The sequence below is a fragment of the Zeugodacus cucurbitae genome, chromosome 2 (assembly GCF_028554725.1).
Source record: "Zeugodacus cucurbitae isolate PBARC_wt_2022May chromosome 2, idZeuCucr1.2, whole genome shotgun sequence".
NCBI classification, from domain to species: domain Eukaryota; kingdom Metazoa; phylum Arthropoda; class Insecta; order Diptera; family Tephritidae; genus Zeugodacus; species Zeugodacus cucurbitae.
The window spans coordinates 70,823,582-70,846,523 of NC_071667.1; the positions used below are offsets into that span (position 1 = coordinate 70,823,582).

Genomic DNA, 22,942 nt, shown 5'->3' on the forward strand with positions numbered 1-22,942 from the left:
AAAAAAAAAAAGTAATAAATAATTTTTTTCAAGCTGTAGAATATCATCAATGTCACATTAATATTGTTCCTCGCACAAGTATAAGAATTTATTTATGCAAATGCCGTTATGATCGCTAAGTTCAAAGGTTTAATAAAAGCGTGGTGGTTTATGATAAATTTGCGGTGATAAAGCCTATAAAGTCTATCAATCAAGCCTTCAATGTCGCGCATTCTCCTGCCAAGCCTAAAATGGGTTTTTTGTGCAATTATGTTGTTGTTATATTAAATTAAATTAAGTAAAATCTTTATTTTACGCTCAGCTTCCCGTTTTAGTTCTTCGCTCAGCGCAAAACCGACTCATTTGTATTTAAATTAATGTTAGCCATGTGCATTGCTTCTTCTTCTCTATTTTCGCAAAGCTATGTCTTTTATAATCAAAGGTGAGCAACTTTTTTATTTAATCATAATCTATATTTTTGTTTAAATTAGACATTTGCATATACAAACAGACATACATATATGTATGTACATTTCATTGTTCCATTCGTTTGCGTGTGGTAATTATATAAATGCAAGTATATAACAGCTTTAATCAATATCCTCTTTTTTATTGTTAATCAGATGCAAAGAACTTGAATATTTCATTGCATAACAAATGACAGTAGTATTTTGAATTTGGCAATAACCCAGCAATGAAAACGCTGGGACGCGCTCAAATCACATTTCAGTAAAAATTTTGTGTTTCTGTTTGGATTTATTCTTGCGCAGTATTTCACAATATATTGTATTTTATTATTTTTTTAATTAATTATTCAGAAAAAGTAATATTCCCCATATGTGATTAAAAAAAAATTTCATAAAAATATCAAATAAAATATTTTTTATCTATAGAATAATAATCCCTTTTGAAAGCAGTTCCAATTTTAAACGTTTATAATTATAATAAATAATATTTTGTAAAAATAAAATAAAATTTTTTTACCATTTTTTATGTTGTTTTTATATTAATAGTTTTAGTATAGAATCTATTAAATAAAATAAATAGAACTTTTTATTTGTCCGCGACTGTTATGAAGCAACTCTGCAAGCGTTGGCAATCTCGCTCAATCAGCTGTTATTTACTACTGCAGCTTATTAAATGCAAACAAATAAACAAATTGTAGTCATACAAATTTTTAAGGAGACAAAACCAATTACGGCAATTGCTAATGAATCACCGATAAAAGCAAAAAATACAGCAATGAGCTTTAAGGTGAGCAGCTTAAAACGCCTGAAAATGAGTCAGCAAAATGTTTGTATAAAAGTCTATTACAGTAGGCGCATAAGCGTGGCTTTTAGTTTAATTGAATTTAAAGAATTTTGACAAGTTAAACGTCCTAAGTCCAGTTAAAACTGCACGCTGTAACAATAATGATTCCTAAATAGGAAGCTCATTAATTTAAGAACTCCACAAGTAATGTAAATGCCTCAAAACCAGATGCTCAAAATACACATCTATTGTCACTTTATTAAAAAGAAATTGAAAATTATTAAATCTATTAGTATGTTAATCAAGTTTGCCATTTTCCATAAGTTGTAGAATTTTATCAAGCTTTTCGTTTTGTTCGGACAGCATCGTATTTAAATGTGTTGTAATGTTACGCTCTAGTTGTTCAAACTTATTATCTATATGAGTCTTTAATGCCGCTTCGAGTTCCGTTGAAGGCGCTTCGCGGTTAGCCAGCGCTTGCTTCATATGTTCCAAAAGTGCTGTGGAGGATTGGGCATTGCCTCCAATACCCTTCATTTGTTTGGCTGTTTGCATAAATAACATGCATTTCTCAGCGCTTGGTGATATTTTCTGTCCCGTGTTACTTAACATTTTTTGTACATTTTCCATATTAATTTCTGTGCCCGTCGTTATGCCATTCGGGTTCGGTGCGATTTGTATTAAAACACCAAATATACAGATATCGTCAGTCGTTGTGAGTAACTATATATACCAATTGTATAAAAAATCAAAATTAAATAATTATTTATCTTTAACATTCATTATATACCTTAAGTATCAACTCAGTAATGCCAGACTTCTGCACTTCAATATCATAACGATATGAGAATGCTTCATTAGCGCCATTATCATCTTCATCGTCCGCAATTTCACCGTACAAAGTCTCTGCATATTCCTTAAGTGGTCCCAGAAAGAGTTCGAGTTTAGGAGCTGTACATACTAGAGATAAGGAGTCAATTTTGTAAAAAGGTCGTTTTAAACGAACCAGCAGTTCACATGCTTCATTGGATTCCCCCTTTTGCAGGAGAACGGCATTTTCATCACTTATAATTTCATCCGAAGGCGGTCTGTAAAATATCCTCACGTTAGAGTATTAAATATCACTATTGCATTTTCTTTACCTTATAAAAATGTCCTCATGTGTTATTCTAGTTTGTACGCTTTGTGATAATTCGCAGCCACCAATCCTTTTCCAGTTGCATTCCGCTACCATACCTATTGAAGATTCCATTGCATAGTCCTTTGTTCACCAAATCAGATTCACCTTTGTTTTGTTGTGTATACAAAAATAAATATGAAAAAAGATTTAAGATAATGTTGCCAAGTGTCCTTCATTTAAAGCATACTTGTATACAGAATGGTTGAAATTCCGAATTTCTTGTTAAAATACAATATTGTCAGAATTCTGAATGAAGTTAGAAAAATATCTAAATTTTATATAACGTATAGTGTTCAGAAAATAATTATAAAAATAAAAAATAATGAATTATCAACATCATAAATTTTGATATCGGATAAATATTTACACAAAAATTAATTAGATCTTGCAACCACAAAATTGTTGCTACCTATCAGCTGATCCGCTGAATTATTTCGGCTTAAATTTTGCAATATGGCATTGCGGCTCTCCACTGTTTTGAACAAATTTGGAATAAATTTTACAAGGCAATTTAGCACTGCTGTTGGATTCTCCTATGCCTATAAGCCATGGAATCGTGCATATCCCACACAAATGCCAACAAATGTGCGTCAAACACATGAACCTAGTAAGAAGGCTGGAAAATATAAGATTGTCATGGTTCGCCATGGGGAATCAGAATGGAATAAAAGCAATCAGTTCTGTGGTTGGTACGACAGTGCGCTTAGTGAAAAGGGCCTAAAAGAGGCAGAGGCAGCTGCGAAAGCTTTAAAGGAAACTGGATATAAATTTGACATTGCTCACACATCCTTACTATGTCGGGCTATAATCACACTGGACATCATATTAAAAGAAATTGGACAAACGAATATTCCAGTATGTAAAACATGGCGTTTAAATGAACGTCATTATGGTGGACTCATTGGTTTAAACAAAGCCGAAACAGCTGCAAAATACGGTGAAAAGCAAGTACAAATATGGCGCAGAAGTTTTGCTACGCCTCCGCCGCCCATGGAAAAGGATCATCCGTATTACGATGCAATAGTTAATGATGAGCGATATAAAGATGGGCCAACAAAAGCAGAATTTCCCATGTTTGAATCACTGAAACTCACAATAGAACGTACGTTACCCTATTGGAATGACACAATAGTACCGCAAATAAAAGCTGGAAAATTGGTTCTAATTTCGGCACATGGAAATAGTCTGCGAGGCATTGTCAAGCATTTGGACAGTAAGTATTTGGAATATTATAAATTATCGCAAACAAATACTAACCAAATGTGTAAATAGATCTATCCGAAGATCAGATAATGGCACTGAATTTACCCACTGGTATACCATTTATTTATGAATTGGATGAATGTCTCCAACCAGTTGTTTCCATGAAATTTTTGGGTGACGAAGAAACTGTTCGAAAAGCAATGGAGGCTGTTGCAGCACAAGGAAAAGCCAAATAGATCGAGCAATTTATGTACATGATTATGAAAACGGTTAAATAGATTATTTTGAAGAAATTGTAAAGCTGTCTCAAAACTAAATCAAATAGAAAATAGTTAAATATTCTACAACAAAATTAAAAATTAGATACGCTCTCAGCCTGGTGTAGTACTCGAATCATGATAATGGTATAAAATGGTTTATCAATTTTCATCAATCTAAATGCAACCCTTCCAATTGGCAAATGCTGAATTGCTGAATATGGGCTTTTTACTGTCATTTTCTGCAAATGACCTTGTGGCTGTCACTTATAGGTCAAATGAAATTTTCCTTTCAGATATTCGTATCCATTGGTGTTATCTAAAGCGGTATACATCAAACTTGTCAGGTCCGGTTGAAAGTATACAATTTTAATAAAAATGGCTGGAAAATACAGAATTGTTATGGTTCGCCATGGTGAATCAGAATGGAACCAAAAGAACCAATTTTGCGGTTGGTTTGATTCGGCTTTAAGTGATAAGGGTAAAGCTGAAGCACAAGCTGCCGGAAAAGCCGTAAAAGAAGCTGGCTTGAAATTCGATGTTGCACATACATCGGTATTGAATCGTGCTATCATCACTTTGGAAACTATTCTGAAAGAAAGCGGCCAATCAGATATTCCAGTTAACAAGTCATGGCGTTTAAATGAGCGTCACTACGGTGGACTAACTGGCTTGAACAAGGCTGAGACTGCTGCCAAATACGGTGAGGAGCAGGTCAAAATCTGGCGCCGCAGCTTTGATACACCACCACCACCAATGGAAGCAGACCACCCATACTATGATGTCATTGTTAAGGATCCACGCTATGCTAATGGTCCATCCCAGGAAGAATTCCCCAAATTCGAATCTCTTAAATTAACCATCCAACGTACACTGCCCTACTGGAATGATGTTATCATCCCACAATTGAAGGAAGGCAAGCAAATCATCATTGCTGCGCACGGTAACAGTCTGCGTGGTATTGTTAAGCATTTGGATAGTAAGTCAAAATAATATGAAATGTTTAAGAAATATGAAACTAATTTACACATTTGCTTGTAGATCTTTCTGAGGATCAGATTATGGCATTGAATTTGCCCACTGGCATTCCATTCGTTTACGAATTGGATGAGAACTTCAAACCCGTTGTTTCCATGAAATTCCTTGGTGACGAAGAAACTGTACGAAAAGCCATTGAGGCTGTTGCCGCCCAAGGCAAAGCCAAGTAAAGCACATAAAAGTCATAATTATAAACATACATGAGACATTAATCAGTTGGGATTATATAAAATACGGACATCCATAATAGCACAAGTCAACACAACGGCTATTAGAAATAGTAGTATTTCCGTAAGAATGAAAAATTATTGTTGTTGTGGATAATTGATATTTAAACATTAATAAATTATTGTTAAACATTAGTCATTGTGTTTCATAAATGCAGCGTTGCACATTTCCAATTAAAATTGAAACAAATTGAAATCGGTCTGCATATTTTTTTTTATTTCGTTCGAATCTCCAACTTTGTTGAACAACATTATTAATCATAAATTAATTAAGCATTTCATCAGTATTGTGCGGTTGACTTATTTTTTCTTGTGCTTCTTACCATCTTTGGCCAGTTCTAATCCTAATATACATTTTGGTGGGACTTTGTATGTTTCGGTCAATAAGTTGTAAACGAAGCGCACCTGATTGCCTTGAATCTGCAGTTGTTCGGCCTTTTGGTGTGGTAATTTTACGACTGTGGTACTGGCAGCAGCGCCTTGCTTACACAGTTTTATGAACTCTGGCACGATAATGCCATAGCACTCGACGTTGCTAATCAGCGTAACCTTCTTGTTGCCAGAACGAGTTGCTAGTGACATTTGTATGAGGGGTTTGTTGGACGCTACATTCTTAAGCTCACACATTTGGTAGCTATATTCCATTTTGTTGGTGATGGCACTGCAAATTTGACTGACGGTTGCCGACTTGATGTTGCATAGTTTTTCAAGCGTTTCATCCAGCTGTATAGTACCGCCTGTGGGATCAGCTTTGGGAAGATTATGTTTGCTTATATATTCTCGTATGATCTTTTTGATTTGTGCGGTTGGCACACCTTCTCCACGTTTGATGTTCATTTTAGCAAAGAAAGGCGCAGTCGCGTCCGTAACAACATAGGTTTCTGTTAACTCTGAACGAAATAGTGGCTGATCTTGTTCACCATCCGCGGCTTGTTTTGGAGGTTTAAAATCAGTTATAAAATTAACTACTTCTGGATGATCAAGATCTATGGATGTAATTTTATCTACACCCTTCGACTCTTCGCGCACGACAATAAAACCTTGATCGATCATTTCGTTAAGGAAATTCGATAGTTTCTTGTATTTTGTTTTCTTCAAGTCAATAGGTTGAGGTGCCTCCGGCACAACATATAAACGGTAGAAGTTACTGGTCAAGAGCGGCAATTGTAGGGTTTTGCCATGATTTTTCAGAGCAGCCAAGAAAGCATTTTTCAATATCATTTCCGGTGTTTCGGCATCTTCTTCAGATTCTTCAGCACCCTCGTTTTCAGCATGCTCTGTAGTTATATTTTTGCCCGTTTCCGTGTCTATTTCATTGTTGGAAATTTCTAATTTTTCTACTTCTGGAAGTGTTGCGTCTTGCTTAGGTGTGTCAGGCATTTGCGTGGCCGCTACAATATCCGCCAACGATAACTTATCATTTCCATCTTTTTTCGGCTTACCACCCAGTTCTGGAAAATCGTCTTTTGTTAGTGGCGCTGCCTTTACTAAAGGTACTTGTTGTATTAATGTCGGTTCATGTCCCCACAATTTATCACCAAATATGTGTAACATCTTCACGGCTACACCTTGACGACCGCACATATACAAATCATCTGAAGATCTAGGTAAGTAACCTATTGCTACAGCTGACTGATTGGACACCAAATTGACTGCCATTAATTGTCCCTGCCGATAACGTCCATACATATTCATACCGGTGCCTTTGGGCACAACACCAGGCAACATTAGTTCGGCACCATTTGAAAGTTTCGGCAATACTTCACGGAATGTGGTGAAATACGGCAGCAAGGAAGGCACTAGCCACAAAGCGTACAAGGTCGGTGCCAAATCGCCTGACTCAAGTTCGAAGAACATGGGCAACTTGTCCACGCAGAAAACGTTCGTTTGCGTGCCGCCATGCGTTGTCAATTTCAGTTGCGTTACGGCACTCTTTGGTGGTATCAGTAAACTGAGTTGCTCGGCCGTTGCATCGGGAAACGCCTTCTCCACACGTTGTCGCAAACGTTTCGATTCGGAGCCTTTTAAAGGAGCATTACTCCGTAATTTATATGGTTTAAGAAACATCTCCAACAGTCAACAAATACCTGATGAGCCGCGATAACCGTAAATGTATATCGATAGCTTGTGATTGCAATTTATATCGATATAAAAACCGGTATTGGTTGTTATAGTTTATAAATTGTATTTAATTTAATTTATTTCACAGATTACAAAATTAAACCGCTTTTATATATTGCATACATCCAACAATGACTGTTGTTATAATTTTAAATTTGCATTTGTTAATATTGTGAAATTGTAATTATGTTGACATCGCTAAGACCCTATTTCATGATTTGCCTGCAGTGTTGCAAATATTTTTTTAAACATTTAAATATATTTAAATTATAATTCACTTAATTTTTTTTTTAATTTGTGTAAATAATCAAATTATTGTTTATAAATATATACAGCGTTACATTAAAGTGTTACAATTGATTTATTTAAAATTGTCACTAATTTTTTATTTGCCGAATTCTACAGTGGCGGTCATAAATAACGAACTCTTTAAAATTATATTTTAAAATATGAAGGAATAAAAACTGTATAACTTATGTGTTATTGTTGTAACTGTTAAAAACATTCCCGAAATAATTAATGGGACTACTGCCGAGTTGTTAGTCTATGGCCGGATCCAAATTCATATTGTTACGATGGCGGAGCCTCCGACTGTTTCTAACGGATTATTCAGATCAAAATGAGTGATGTCATCTAATGGTAGGGATTCCTTCAAGTTTTGAAATTTCATTGTCCAGCCCATTTGTGTATAAAAATAATTTATATTGTATTTCAAAGATCGCTCTAATAACTATTCTCTTTTCTTGAAACCCACCGAAAAATAACACAAACAAAGTAAACATTTTTCATTTATATTAAGTACACACTTTACACATTCACATTATACATAAGTTAAATAAAAATACATCTAAAAGTTAATATGCATAATTTGTTGCTTAAAATATATTTAAAGACTAACCATATAAAATAGCTGCATGTATGCATGTGTGTGTGTGTATGTATTGGTGTGCGCATGTTCGAAGACAAACTCGAGTAATTATGACAAAATTTTATAGTTCTTTTATAAATATTTTTGCAAACACACATACATATAAATATGTGTGTGTGTGTCTGTGCTTGTGGATATGCACAAATGTACTTATAAATATATATATTCGAAAATTGTTACTGTTTACATTGGACTGGGTTCAATTGGCGGACACACACGCTGCAAATTTTACAAAAATTACTTACATACATACATAGAATACTTGAAAATGCACTGTCGCACAGCTTCGTGCAACCGCGAAGTACACACACGAAGATGATGACATTCTGCATGTGCGCATGTAAAATACAATACTATTTTACAACAATAAAAATTTTATTAAAAAAAAACTCGCTGCTGACTTAGTGAATGGCTGGTGAAGTACCATTTCGTTGTTGTTGTTGCCTTGTGATAGCCTCACGTTGTAGCCACTGTATGATGTCCTGGTAGTTACGTGCCATCCAGTCCACATTGACTCGCACCTGTTCGAGAATTTGTTGTATGGAACGACCGTTATCCTTAACATCGGTTTTGATGAACGACTCCAATTCGGCGAGGAAGAACTTTGAATTCATGCGTTTTGTGGCGAACTTCAGTATCATGTTTATATTGGACATTGTGGAACCCAAGCTGGAGGAGCACAAAAAATTATGAAATCCTTAAAAATTCATTAAAAAGTCAAATCTTACTAAGTCTTGATTTCGTTCCAATTGTTGCGCATAAAATCGAAGGCGATCTGTTGGCCCACCACATTGCTTGACACCGCCGCGAACACCCTGTATACGTCCTGTTTGCGTATGTCCTCGCTACTGATAGAGCGCCGCAAGTAGCGCGATAAGATCCATGGCTCGAGCGAGCAGCCTAACGCGCTGAGCAATAGTTCCTTCTCCGTCGAGACCGACGAACTGCGGTAACGTTCGAATGCAAAGTCCCACTCGAATTCGTTGCCATATTGTATTGCCGTGCAATAGACAATGCCGCGTAGATTTGGTGGTATACTAAAAGTTTCACAAGAAAATTCATTCGATTTCATAAAAAATATTTCTTCAAGAACTCCGCTTGCTACTTACGGATTATTGGTATCCGGATTGGGCACCTCTATCCAGTTGTGGAAGTGTCGCGCGCTCTCTAAAATGCAGTCACGATGTCCCAAATGGCAGGCCATATTCAGAATTTCCACACGTTTGAATAATTTGAGCATGTCTTCGCCCTCATCAGCATCATCGGTGAAATTATTCGGCGAAACCTCTTTATAGACATTTTCAAGCAGATCCAGAAGGTAGTTCTGTAAGATAATTATATTAATACATGAATACAAATTCCAAGAGGACCGACAAACGGTCCATATCCGGGATATTAACCAGACTCGGCCCAAAAATCAACAGAAGCAAGTCCTAATGTCTTTCAAATCAACTCACCTTCAAGAGATCATAGTCTCCCTGATTCACCAGCATGGAGTCGATGAAGTTGAATGCTGTAATGGCTGCCTTCCAGGGCACATGTTCCGTTTCGTGTTTGAGATAACGCGTCAAATTCAATGCCGTCTCGTAACTCAGATATGCACCGCGTGCCAAATTCATGGCGTCATCTATTAGTTGTGCGCGATTTGATGGAGCAATACTTTTATATTTCTGCGGCTGCATCAGATGTGTTGTAATGGCTTTCCAATTTTCGGCATCATAGTTGACGCGATAGTAACCGGTTTGCTGGATATTGAAAATAAACCACTCGGCTGTCGAGAGATTACGATCCTCAACTTCGTACGTTTCACTACGTGGCACCCAAGTAATCGGACGTGTGTTTTCGAAATTCAACTCCTTTGAAGTGGTGTATGTGATGGGTATCCACCAGAGTGGATTGTCATTCTCTTCGGAGTCGCCAGCATCCGATTGATTTGAGAATATGAAACGTTGCTGTTCCATACGTATGGAGTGTGTGTTGGACGAGCGTGTAACGGTGAGTACGGGATAACCGATTTGCAAAGTCCACGTATCCATGATCTCTTTAACGGTGGTGTTGCGATCCAGTAAACCTGCAGAAATGGCTTCATTTGTTAGGAAGCGCCACAAGTCATCCTGCTCAGCGGCATGATAGGACCTATGAGAGATGAGAATTATTTATGTAATACAAAAGGTATATATACAGCAACCTACATTTCCCTTAGGTACTTGTTCAACCCACGACGGAAGACTTTCGAAGTTAAGAAATGGCTCATCATACGTATGATGGTTGAACCTTTGCCGTAAGAGATACGATCGAAAATCTCCGAAATTTCATCGGGATTAAAGACCTCTACCGATATTTTATGCGAGGAAGAAAGCGCATCTAAATGGAAAACATTTTGCAGTTCGGAAACCACAAATTGATCTTGTGTCTTCCAATCCGGATGTATGGCATCAACTGTTATGTACTCCATATAACTGGCGAAGCCCTCATTCAGCCAAATATCTGACCACCAACTCGGTGTTACCAGATTGCCGAACCATTGATGCGCCAACTCGTGTCCAACAACACTGGCAATGCGCTGTTTGTTGGTTGTAGCCGAGACGCCTTCTTCGAAGAGCATTGTAGTCTCCCTTTAAGAGTGGAAGAGTTAGTGAGTTACATTTTAAATATTATTATTTTCTATTATGCACCTGTAAGTTATCAGACCCCAATTCTCCATCGCACCAGCTTGGAAATCGGGCAGCGCTATCATATCGATTTTTGGCAGTGGGAATGGCAAATCGAAATATTCTTCCAGGAATTTCAAAATTTTCGGACCAACACTTAGCGCATAACTCGCCGATTGTATAGCGTCCTTTCGTGCCCACACCGAGAAGTTGCCGTCGGAAATGTGATCGAAGTCTGAAATGGCGTAGGCGACCAAATATGTGGACATGGGCAGGGTTTCGGCAAACTGATCCCATACATAGTTCGAGAGCGACTCACTGGAAGTTTAATGGAACATATTTTGTAATAATACATTGTTTTCTAATAAGCGTTACTCACTGTTGTTTAGTCCACACGATGGGCATGTTAGACACCGTGGTCATATTGCGTGGTCTTGCTATTTTCAGTGTGAAGTTCGCTTTCAACGACGGCTCATCAAAGCAGGGGAACGCGCGCCTAGCATCAGTAGCTTGAAACTGTGTGGAAACCAGCCAACTGTAAAGAAATCGAGGTAAAGTTAGAACCATATCTGTTAAGATCATGGACTTATGAACTAGGTCAATATACTTGAAATGAGGGTTTATCTATTTACCCAAAATAAAACGCTTTTTTTTGCCGACAAAACAATTTTCAAATTTTTTAAACAAGCCATTTGTGCCAAATTCGGTAAATTTCGTTTTATTTTGCTCATCAAGGCTTAAAAAAAGACATATGTATGTATATGTACTGTTAATTACGCTTCACCTGTCACTCAGTTCATTCACGTTAATTTGGCTGACACGCTCACTTCTGCACTTCTACGGTGTGCATAATTAGCAAAAAAGGCCGACTTACCGCTTTTCGTTGCCCACTTGATACGAACTGCGATAGAACCCCTGCAGATAGTCCTGTATTAGACCGCTGAACCGGATGCTTATCTCGTACACGCCACCCTTTATTAGTTTGTCATACAGTTCGATTATGAAGAATTGCTTGCTCTCGAGCATGTATTGTTTGCGTATCCTTAGTTCGGCGCCGCCAATTTCCGGCACATACCGCGCATACTCTGCCAAAGCCGGCTGCAATGCCGACGTCGCCGTCGATGTGCCAATATGCCGTACCGTTACATCGTTTTTAGTGATATTCAGCTCGGTGGCATGCATGGTGATGTTGTAGCAGTCCTCCAGCACAATCACTTGTATGTGCACCTCCCCTTCGAATGTGAAATTATTATTGAGCAGGTAGGGTACCAGGGAAATATTATATTTCTGCGGCTTCATCGATTGTGGCAGGCGTACGTCACGTTCGTAGTGTGGTTGCGCCTTAGCCTCGTCAGTGGCTTTGTTCGGATTCAGTACATGCTTCTTAATCGTCGTACAAATGACATCCTCATCCGGTAACGGTGTAAGCTGCTGTTCACACGTTGCCACATTGTAAATGATGAAACTGACCGCGAGTAGTGTGCACACGAAACAGGCGGCGATCAGAAAGAGTGTTGTACCCGAGAAGGTGTAACCGCGACGCGTCGTGAACGTGGTGGTCGGCGGTGTATTGTGGGTAAGTGTTGTCGTCGTACGATGATTATCCATATTGATATTTTCACGGACGTGTATGTCCTTAAGTACCATGCTTTGTACTACTTTTCTCGTAGATTTGTTCTTTGGATTGGATTTTGTGTGTTTCAATAGTTCCTTTATATAAAATTGTAAAAAGTTGCGAATAAATCTGTATTTAATTTGTGGTTCGCCTATTCGCCATTATCTCTTGAATATTCTCATAAAGTGCTGGCCGAGAGGATAAATCGTCAACCTGGAAAGTAATAAAAAACTATAAAAGTTGAAAATAATCATTGGTAAGCTTTTGAAAGCTTATGTTTCTTAAAGATTAATAGATTAATAGATTAAAAGATCTTAAAGATCTGTATTGTCATTGTCACTACGTTCACAGCCTTAAAAAAGAACTTAGCTCACTCATATCTATTTAATGCTTACATGAGATACAGCTGAAACTATCTGCTCTATTGGAAATCTGATATTTATTACATGCTTTCGAGAGATTATGGAAAACTAAAAAAATTGGCTGTAGATATCGTCATAAACTCGTGTTTACTGCTCATTTAGGTATTTAGAATTAAATATTAATGACAATTGGGAAAAAATAGATCGAGTTTAAGATACTGGGGGTTTAGAAGTATGTTAAAAACCTTCTGACATTTGTTCATAAAAAAAACTTTAAACTGGAGTTTGGGGTTTGGTTATTCAGAACACGATCATTCAAGGATATATGGTTCTTCGGATCGACAGACGGAAGTCATGGAAACGACGACTTTCGACGTTCAAATGTTTCTTCGTTTACTGTAATAATATCTACACATAAAAAAGGGATGCCCTTCTGTAAAAAATCTCTCCAGATATCATTAACCAATCTAACTCTACCCTTAGTATCCTCGAGGTGAGAGTATTTCACGGCGGTTTTATGATAAATATGCTTTATAAATGAGCAGAGATTGTGTGGAAGAACTACCGGAGGTATTTGTAACTTGAAAATCTATGTAATTAATCGACACGCCAGGTTATGCAGCGCTGAGATAAAATCAAAAATAATAAAATTGTTTAATTATAATTTGTTGCATTTATTGTTGTAAAATTTTAACAAAATAACTAAATTAGAAATATGGGGTTCGTTCTAACTGAAAATGAATATGTATACATATAATTACACCTATTAATAAAGCAGTTAAAAAAGTTATCAAGCCTCGTAATTTAATAAAAAAAAAAATTTTGCACAAATTGCTATTGTTGCCATTTAGTACACGAGTGCATAATGCCTTTGTCACATGGCATGCATTCAACAAATTTGCTATATTGTGTGTAGGTAAGAGATATGAGTTTCAAAAATAATTACATAGGTTAAGTGCTTTGAAACCCCCGTGAGTATTCAAACTCTAACTGTATATACTATATTTTAAAATGTGTATGATCGCATTAAGCGACCTTGATCACGCGTACCGTTTCATTTTGACAAAAATATATGAAATATTGGGCGGCGACACCTTGCTCTTATGAATAATGTAGTCAGAACGAGTAGCTTGACAGCTGTCAAATAGTAATATTTAAAGACTATAATTAAGGAAATTGTATCTTTCAGTAAAAAATAAAAAAATCCACGAAGTTTGGAATTTGCATTTAACTTTCGGCTATGTTCAACCTTAAACAAACTGAACTTCACCCCAAAACATTGATAACTTTTTATACAATTTAATATTCAATTTATTGTGTTTTTATACTCTCGCAACAAATGTTGCTAAAGAGAGTATTATAGTTTTCTTCACCTAACGGTTGTTTGTAACACGTAAAACTAAAAGAGTTAGATATAGAGTCATATATACCAAAGTGATCAGGGTGACGAGTAGATTTGAAATCCGGATGTCTGCCCATTCGTCCGTCTGTCCGTCTGTGCAAGCTGTAACTTGAGTAAAAATTAAGATATCTTGACGACACTTGGTACAAATATTCTTTGGCACCATAAGAAGGTTAAGTTCGAAAATGAGCGGAATCGGACCATTGCCACGCCCACAAAATGGCGAAAACCAAAAACACATAAAGTGTCATAACTAAGCCATAAATGAAGTTATAAAAGTAAAATTTGGAATAAAGGATCGCACTAGGAGGGGGCATATTTGGATGCAATTTTTTTGGGGAAGTGGGCGTGGCCCCGCCCACAAATCGGTTATTTGTATTTAACTCGCAAACCAATAAAGCTATATAAACCAAACTTTCTGCAGTCGGTTCTCTTACGTACCCCACCACACACCATGAAAATAGTTGAAACATAAGGAACCAATGAAGATAGCGGAATAAAACTTTACACAAATAGTGCATATCATCTCTGGCTTCACTTGTGAAAAAATTGTCGAAAACTGACCATAACTTTTCAAGGCCCCACATATCGAACATGTTGAACTCAGCGCCTAAGGATAAAGTTTAACCGAAAATATGAAAAATCTCTCAGATAATTTAATGTAATTCAGAGGAAATTGTTTTCTTCTAATAGTGTGTCTCTGTTCCAAAAATTATTAAAATCGGGTCATAACATCTCCATATACCTCATTGAAGGTTTTTCAAAAGTATCTTCTCCTAGCTCCCATATACCTAATTATAGGTTTTTCAAAAATACGGTGAGCTTTATTCCGCATATATGTATTGGTTAATATGTGGGCTATCTTAGCTAAATTAAGTGAGCGTATAGTCTTGGATATAGTGTACCTTGCTGATGGAAATGAATGAAATCGGTTCAGGAATTACCTCAGCCCTCATATCTATATTGACGATTTTCGTTATTCTATTAAACTTTATGCCGAATTTATGGGTTAATTTGTATGTTATCTTAATTAAATTTCTTCAATAAATTGCGAGAGTATAAAATATTCGGTTGCACCCGAGCTTAGCCTTTTCTTACTTGTTTTCTTTTAATTTTCATGTAAAACTTTTTAATTTATCCATCGAGGTTAAAGAGATTTAAATCTGCTGAGATATGATTATAGTTTCATTTTTAACCAAGCAAGAAAACTCGAACAACTAAATCGCAACAACTGAACACTGATTGTAACAGTTCATTTCACCATTTTTGGATTTCTCAGACATCTCAGACTTCAGTTCTGCCACATTTTCAAATAAAAGCTGTTTTTTTAAGAAGAAATAATTTAATGCTACAGACAAGATATCCTTTAGATAATGATGTGCCATTATTATTTAATAATTTAGATCAAATGACCGCCGCGGCTGGTTCGAACAAATTACATCTGAGAGACCCAATTTTCGACCAATGACTTAAGTAACCGCTATCAAAAAGGCCAAAGACGAACTCCGAAAAAAATATTGTCTTTTGGACAATCACACGTGTAAAAAAAAATATTTACTACATACTGTATCAAGCATCCCGTAATCAATCGAATACAGTTGAACTTCTCTAACTCGAATCACCATAATCCACAAAAAAAACTTCGAGTTAGAGGGACTTAGAGGGAGTTATGGAAGAAAAGTTGTATGAAATTTCACTTCTATTGCCAATTCAAGAGTTCGAGTTATGGAAGTTCAACTGTATATGGTTGTCATTGGAAATTTGATTGTATCAATCCGAGATATTCAAAAAAAAATATATTTTTTTTAAATTATTCTTTACTTATTATTGTATCTTGAAAATTTTCGGTTCGATTCGAATTCAACTAAGATTGGATCGAAGTTCGGATATTTAGTTAAAGTAGCAAGAATGATAGAAAGAGAGATTATGACACTTTCGTTCTGTAACTTTTTTCGGAGAGCATTTGTTAGAAAAAGATAAAGATATATTCATGACGTGACGTGATGAACGAAACAAGTTGAACATTTACAATTACTATCAACAGTGTTTGACAGTCCATTCCGCATTCTATCATTCTCTGCATAAATAATATTTTGAATGACTGAGCAGGCTTTAAGGGGTTAGGGGTAGTCAGGATTTTCAAAAAATCAATTTTTTTTCATTTTCGTTATGAGTGAAATCTTAAAAATATTCTCTGAAAATTTTAAGTTGATCCGATAATTACTTTTCGAGTTATTCGACAAATAACAAAGAGCGCTCAGACATTCCAACACACTAGTGTCAAACTTTAAATGCGTTCATCTCAAAACTATGTATTTTGAACTGGTGACAACTGTAACTCGATAACCACTCAGTAGATTTCAATGAAATTCATACAGCTTTTAGAATAATAAACTCAGGCCAATTCCGAAGTATTTTTTTTTTCAAAAATCTCGATTATTTAAGACCAATTAACTGTTGATTTTTTCCCGAAAACCTAAAAAAAATTTTCTTGAGGCCGCCATTTTGTTAATTTTTGAAAAAAAAAGCTTCGGATCAGGCCCAGGATTATCAATTTATAAAACTAATTTTTTTTTATCCGATTGATTTTAGATGAATCTCCAAGGACTTATGGTTTCGTGACTTTAAGTCAAAACATTGTATAATAATGCCATATTATTACTTTTGTAAAATAACATGACTTCATAGCAAAAAAATTACTGAAAGTTTATTTCATTCAACACCCAGAACTCCTACTCTCTTATCACTGCACTTGACTTTGTGTTATGTCATTAACAAAAATATTTATGTAAACTGTAAATACTACAAGTGACTTATACGCACACACGTACTTTAGCACATAAAATGTTTGTATGTATGCATGTGCTTAAATGTTTATACTTGTTAATGCATTTTAATCAGCAATTCATTACATAAGTACGTTCACACATAAGCACACAGAGAATATATTTTTATTGGCACCGAAAATTATGAATGAACTTATGCGAGAATGTACATATACATATGTACATAATGAAACGGCTGATTTGCATTTGTCACATTTAGAATGAATTGAATCTGCATACATACATACACTTGTATATTTGTTTGTTTGTGTATTTAAGTATTTTCTGACATTATTAATCAACATCAATGGCATGACTCTGACCCAACGCTTAATTGGACATATCCCATTGAATGTCGACTTAGACGTCATATTTAAACACAAATACAGACATACAGATGTACATATATTCCTTATACTACGATTAATTGATCCAATTAACGGGCCTGACATTTAGTTCAGAAATTAAATTACTCGTCTAGTCATCACCCTGTCGCACTTAGCATTCGAAATTCTATTGTAAATATTGCTTCGACTAAGTAATGCATATTCATAAGAAATTATAATTAGCTGCAGTTAATATTTGTTATTTGCTTTAACTATTGGACTATAGGAATATGTGCAATAGATTAAATATTTGCTTGACGACGTGAAAATGACGCATGACAGCTCACACTCGGCGGCAGTGAATTCACTTATTCACTTGATCGTTTAATCACCACTCTCTCACGCTAACAGTTCGCTGTTGATCGCTGAGCACGTGTTGTGATTGAAGCTTAGGTGAGCAATTCGCAATCAGAGGTGATTTTTGTACTCTCCAAGTTCAGGTGAAAGTATGTTTTCATGTCAATTAAATATCATTACTCAATTAGTGCTTTAGTTAGTGCTTTTCGAAAATGGCAAAGGGCACTACGTAGTTATGGAGATGGAAATCTATCTAGCATATTATTTAGTTCTCGTTCACAATAGGTGTGCTGTTATTCCTTATTGACTTTCTTTCGGAACTCTAAAAATAGTTCTGTTCTGATTTCTATTGTATAATATAATAATTCCTGAAGTGCTTTAAGTTTAATATTTGAAGAGGTTTTTGAAGTTAGGGTCAAAACGATCGTTTTTATAATGATGAGTGACTGGGTTAAGTTTTTATCCTTCTTAAATTTGTAAGCTTTAGAAATATCGTCCAATATTAAAAAATAGTGAGTTTGTGTATTAGCCGTATAAATTTTCAGAACGTGGTACTAGGCTGTCGCAAAATATTTTCATCAAGATGCAACCTCTTGCATCTCTCGTATAGAGTTTTTCCATTCAGACTACAAAAAAAAAAGTATTCTTGTAAAATCTTAAATTATTGAAATGATTTGACTCTAGAACTATTTAAGATCAGTGAAATTAGCATATAGATTCTTGTTAGTCCCATTCTATGTCTGAAGTTGGCATTATAATTTTGTTCACTACAATAATTATTAAAAACCTTATTCCAAAACTCAGTAACGTATGCGAAAAATTTCGTAATAGTTGGATACAGTTATAAGTTGAGATAATCTAAGTCTTCAGAAGGTGCTGATTGTAAGATAATTATGAGGTATCCATTACAAATTCCTCCATTTTATCTTAAAGGGTTAGGTAGATTTTAACATTAAAAAAAAATTGTGTCTCATTATCTTTTAAACTATTATCCAAAAATATCAAATATATCCGAGTAATATTCTAAGAGATATACCCTTTGGAAGTTCCGCCCATCAGGCCACGTCACTACGAATGTAAAATTTTAAACACATTTATCTCAAAACTCAATTTTTCAAGTCGGTGGATCCAATATCTCAAAAAGTTATGAAGCGATTTTGCACACATCTTTTGAACACCATTATCTAGTTAATGAACGAAGAATTATTTTATATTGTTTTTATAACTTTTATTTTCGAACCAATGTATGCCGAAAATGAGTGTTTTGATAGAAATTAAAAAAATACACTTGTTTTTAGTCTCTGAAACCCACCTAACTCCTTAAGGCAGTAGTCTGCTTTAGAAGCCGAAAAAAAAACGTTTTTTTAGCAATTTTTTTTTGAAATGGAAGGAAATGATTGCAGTAAACGGAATTTTAAGACGATAGTGTACTATATTTAAGGCTTAAAAAACTAAATATTGTATTATTAAAAAATATTGAAATTTTTTCAAAGTTTTAAGTATTTTTCTGGAGCGTCTGGAGTCTGCACTTGTAAATCGGTGCCGGTGATGGAGGTCGTGCGATGTCGAACCAAATTTTTTTTTAATTTTTATAAGTTTCTTTTCTTTATGAAGTAAAAAAATTACCGAAGAAGTTATAAAACTCCAAATTTTTTCGAAGTTTGAGAAAAAATTCACTTTTTTAAGATAAAAAATAGACTTTAAGTTGCAAAACAAGTAGTTTAAATAATAATAAATGTGTCCAACTTGTTTAGTTCAAATAGAAGATAATACTTTAATACTGAAGCTAGATCACTTTGATTTTTTTCGATCGGACATATATTCTTTTTGCTATCGCCGGCTATGAAAACTCGAGAAAACGCGCTTTAAAGGTCTGCCTGAGCATTCACACCTGCTCGACGCTCGGCCACTAAAACTGCTCTAGCTTTGAAAATATGTCTAATTGGCCTCTAGAATTTTAAAGACATATTCTTGGATAGTTTTGGAAGAGATTTAAAACAAAACAAAAAAATCGATTTTTTTGAAGCCTGTAAAGCAGACTACTGCCTTAATTCTAGAGTGGTATTAAAAGTGACGAAATAGATTAAAAACTGGATACATACTGCTCATAAACAGTTTAGTAGTTGTGTTTACAATCGTTGGGTTAGGTAAGTGGCCTTTGTTTTGTTTGAAAATATTTATATTAAATGTAATATAATAACCATTCTTTAATTATCCAATATACATAATCTGATTTTTCAACGATTACTGCCACAAGGATCACTTTTAGGCGACCAAAAGTACAACGATAAATCGAAATTCGATGAATCACTAAACTGGCTTTGTGCAGTGTTATTATTTGTATGCTAAAGCAACCCTAAAGTACATGAGTACTTTTAATTAAGTGTAAAAAAAAAATATTTATTAACACAGCTCTTCAACCACAGTTCGTGTCTAAACTAAAGTATATGAAATTCAATTTTAAATTATTTTGATCGCAAAACTAAATAAGGATATTAAATTTCTGTACGCTCTTCCTGCAGGAACTTTCGTTGAACTTGTGTGGCATGTGAATATTAACCACACGAGTATTATTTTTCCACATAGTTGCTTATGAGCTATAGTAAATCTAAACGTTCTGATGGAGCAAGGGTATGCGTATAGGGATATCGATTTCATATGTTGCAAACTGGATTTGTTTTTAATATTGATCGTGTTTTGGTGGAAGTAGATAAGTTTACTAAGGTATATATTTCAACGCATAAGCGTTGATTTAATTTCATTGAAAATTTGATATTCTATATCAGTTATTAATATCAACATTTAATTATAATAATTGGACAGCTTTTTTGAGTGTCTTGTATGTAAATATGTATTAAAAAGAGGTCAGAGATACTTTAAATTCTTTATTTCTATCTCTGCTAAATTAAATCATCAATCGACAGCTTGTAATCAGATTATGAAAACAAATATAACGAAAAGATTCAAGCATTTAGCTAACAGTGTCAACAAATCCTTATTATCAACATAGCCTGCGACACACATACTCACACATACATACATACACACGTTTGTTTGCTTAAAGCGTTGACATAACCCCTTTGACAATTTAGCAGACCGCCCGCAGCAATGAATCGAATGTCACTAATGTTAAATGTAAACTATACTCATGCACTCATACACACATACACACTCATACAGACATAAATACACACATACAAACATACTCATACAAACACACAATGAAATGCATATCCTTGTGATTTTCAGTGAAAACGGAAGTATTCAGTTCATACATATCCATATGCTTACGGCGAAATTTGTTGTTGCTGAGCAGTATTCAGTTCATACATATCCATATGCTTACGGCGAAATTTGTTGTTGCTGAGCAGTGAAAGCGACTTAAGCGTTAAATTCTGTTTGTAAATACATATGTATATTTGTCTTCGTTTTATGAGTTCGCTTGCTGTGACAATTCATTTTTTGACCAAAACATATTTTGATGTAAACAAAAAATTTAAACTTTTGAGACAAAAATGTAAACAAAAATCACTGCTCTGTTACTCCAGTTAAAATTTGTGACCATATTTCATTTCAACTCCATCAAAATGAATTTGTTGTCATTCAAAGTAGTATGAGTGGTCAAGGTCGGCGTTTGTTTACATCAGATTGTAAATAGGTCACCATATGGTTTTAAAGTAGTGTGGGTTACAAATGTTTTTATCTAGTCTATGATACATACGGGCCAACATTTATTCGAAGTCTGTGTAAATAGACAAATATTCATGCATATAATCGCTCGTATGATACCATATAACGGTATTATTCGAATTTTCTATTACTATATCCTGATCGTAAAGATTGTCTGTCCAGTTAAATTATTCTCATAAATGTAGAGCAATGCCTTAGTGTGTCACCGTTACTGCTTGGTTGATAGTCTTCGTACGTAAAGAAATTAAGTTAGTTCCCCGACAGTCACTGGGGAGAATCGGAAACGAACTATAACTTTCTAGATTTTCTACTATATATATATATATTTGGCGTAGAAACCGTGATTATAGCCGAATCCACTAGAGCGCGCCACTCGTTGCTCCTTTTTGCTTTTTGGCGCTAACTTGAGTGGAGGTCGTCCTCTTCCACGGCTTCCTCCAGCGGGTACTGCATCGACAACTTTCAGAGCTGGAGTGTTTTCATCCATTCGTACAACATGATCTAGCCAGCGTAGCCGGTGTCTTTTTATTCGCTGAACTATGTCAATGTCGTCGTATAAATCGTACGACCATAAATCTTACGCAAAACCTTTCTCTCGAAAACCCCAAGAGTTGTCTCATCGGATGTTGTCATCGTCCACGCTTCGGCGCCATACATCAGGACGGGAATAATGAGCGACTTGTAGAGTTTGATTTTGGTTCGTCGAGAGAGGACTTTACTTTTCAATTGCCTACTCAGTCCAAAGTAGCACCTGTTGGCAAGAGTGATTCTGCGTTGGATTTCAAGGCTGACATTGTTGGTGTTGTTAATGCTGGTTCCCAAGTAGACGAAACTATCTACGACCTCGAAATTATGACTGTCAACAGTGACGTGGGAGCCAAGACGCGAGTGCGCTGACTGTTTGTTTGATGACAGGAGATATTTCGTTTTGTCCTCATTCACCACCAGACCAATACGCTTCGCTTCTTTATCTAGTCTGGAAAAAGCAGAACACACGGCGCGTTTGTTGCTTCCAATGATATCAATATGATCGGCGTACGCCAGCAGCTGTACACTCTTGTAGAAGATTGTATCTTCTCTATTTAGCTCTTCAGCTCGTATTATTTTTTCCAGTAATAGATTGAAGAAATCGCACGATAGTGAGTCACCCTGTTTGAAGCCTCGTTTGGTATCGAACGGCTCGGAGAGGTCCTTCCCGATCCTGACGGAGCTTTTGGTGTTGCTCAACGTCAGTCAACATAGCCGTATTAGTTTTGCAGGGATACCTAATTCAGACATCGCGGCATAAAAACAGCTCCTGTTCGTGCTATCGAAGGCAGCTTTAAAATCGGTGAAAAGATGGTGAGTATCGATTCTTCTCTCTCGGGTCTTTTCTACCATAGCATACGAAATATCGCTGAAATATCCATAAGCTATTTCAGAAATCGAGTTTGAGAAGAATTTTGCTGATTGGAAGAATCGCTGGCATAATTGCATAGCATCGAATGGGGGACTATTTTGAAGCCGCCAACATTAGTACGGACGAATGAA

At 35.7% G+C, this 22,942-nt stretch overlaps 5 protein-coding genes across 5 annotated transcripts in view; 2 read left to right on the forward strand and 3 right to left on the reverse strand.

Annotated features, from left to right (window-relative positions):
• The first annotated feature begins 1,127 nt into the window (after positions 1-1,127).
• On the forward strand, positions 1,128-4,331 carry LOC105209204 (phosphoglycerate mutase 2-like). Its single transcript, XM_011179499.3, has 3 exons — positions 1,128-1,233; positions 2,793-3,623; positions 3,683-4,331. Exons 2-3 carry the CDS (start codon positions 2,864-2,866, stop codon positions 3,847-3,849), a joined length of 927 nt encoding a protein of 308 aa, XP_011177801.1. The 5' UTR covers positions 1,128-1,233; positions 2,793-2,863; the 3' UTR covers positions 3,850-4,331.
• LOC105209205 (uncharacterized) lies at positions 1,469-2,745 on the reverse strand. Its single transcript, XM_011179500.3, has 4 exons — positions 2,598-2,745; positions 2,373-2,515; positions 2,021-2,318; positions 1,469-1,953 (listed from the first exon to the last, which is right to left on the reverse strand). The coding sequence occupies exons 2-4, from the start codon at positions 2,480-2,482 to the stop codon at positions 1,528-1,530; spliced, it is 834 nt and encodes a 277-aa protein (XP_011177802.1). The 5' UTR covers positions 2,483-2,515; positions 2,598-2,745; the 3' UTR covers positions 1,469-1,527.
• On the forward strand, positions 4,153-5,270 carry LOC105209201 (phosphoglycerate mutase 2). Its single transcript, XM_011179497.3, has 2 exons — positions 4,153-4,849; positions 4,912-5,270. The coding sequence occupies exons 1-2, from the start codon at positions 4,249-4,251 to the stop codon at positions 5,076-5,078; spliced, it is 768 nt and encodes a 255-aa protein (XP_011177799.1). The 5' UTR covers positions 4,153-4,248; the 3' UTR covers positions 5,079-5,270.
• On the reverse strand, positions 4,973-7,500 carry LOC105209203 (eukaryotic translation initiation factor 2D). The gene has a single exon (XM_011179498.3). It carries the CDS (start codon positions 7,200-7,202, stop codon positions 5,436-5,438), a length of 1,767 nt encoding a protein of 588 aa, XP_011177800.1. The 5' UTR covers positions 7,203-7,500; the 3' UTR covers positions 4,973-5,435.
• A 531-nt stretch (positions 7,501-8,031) lies between these two features.
• The window catches only part of LOC105209200 (aminopeptidase N), a 30,370-nt gene continuing 15,459 nt past the window's right edge, over positions 8,032-22,942 (reverse strand). Inside the window, exons 2-9 of the mRNA XM_011179496.3 lie at positions 11,710-12,663; positions 11,215-11,370; positions 10,860-11,153; positions 10,377-10,799; positions 9,642-10,320; positions 9,294-9,508; positions 8,913-9,221; positions 8,032-8,853 (exon numbers count right to left, since the gene is read on the reverse strand). Of these exons, the coding sequence (XP_011177798.1) occupies positions 8,586-8,853; positions 8,913-9,221; positions 9,294-9,508; positions 9,642-10,320; positions 10,377-10,799; positions 10,860-11,153; positions 11,215-11,370; positions 11,710-12,482 (3,117 nt within the window). The 5' untranslated portion in view covers positions 12,483-12,663 and the 3' untranslated portion in view covers positions 8,032-8,585. The remainder of the gene's footprint in view (positions 8,854-8,912; positions 9,222-9,293; positions 9,509-9,641; positions 10,321-10,376; positions 10,800-10,859; positions 11,154-11,214; positions 11,371-11,709; positions 12,664-22,942) is intronic.

What these genes read in the sequence shown, in the direction of transcription:
- LOC105209205 (XM_011179500.3), bottom strand. Translation starts at nt 2,482, where the DNA reads ATGGAATCTTCAATAGGTATGGTAGCGGAATGCAACTGGAAAAGGATT. An exon ending in CATGAGGACATTTTTATAAG is followed by an intron (nt 2,319 to 2,372) that starts GTAAAGAAAATG and finishes GATATTTTACAG; the next exon opens with ACCGCCTTCGGATGAAATTA. An exon ending in TTACTGAGTTGATACTTAAG is followed by an intron (nt 1,954 to 2,020) that starts GTATATAATGAA and finishes TGGTATATATAG; the next exon opens with TTACTCACAACGACTGACGA.
- LOC105209204 (XM_011179499.3), top strand. Translation starts at nt 2,864, where the DNA reads ATGGCATTGCGGCTCTCCACTGTTTTGAACAAATTTGGAATAAATTTT. An exon ending in CATTGTCAAGCATTTGGACA is followed by an intron (nt 3,624 to 3,682) that starts GTAAGTATTTGG and finishes ATGTGTAAATAG; the next exon opens with ATCTATCCGAAGATCAGATA.
- LOC105209203 (XM_011179498.3), bottom strand. Translation starts at nt 7,202, where the DNA reads ATGTTTCTTAAACCATATAAATTACGGAGTAATGCTCCTTTAAAAGGC.
- LOC105209201 (XM_011179497.3), top strand. Translation starts at nt 4,249, where the DNA reads ATGGCTGGAAAATACAGAATTGTTATGGTTCGCCATGGTGAATCAGAA. An exon ending in TATTGTTAAGCATTTGGATA is followed by an intron (nt 4,850 to 4,911) that starts GTAAGTCAAAAT and finishes ATTTGCTTGTAG; the next exon opens with ATCTTTCTGAGGATCAGATT.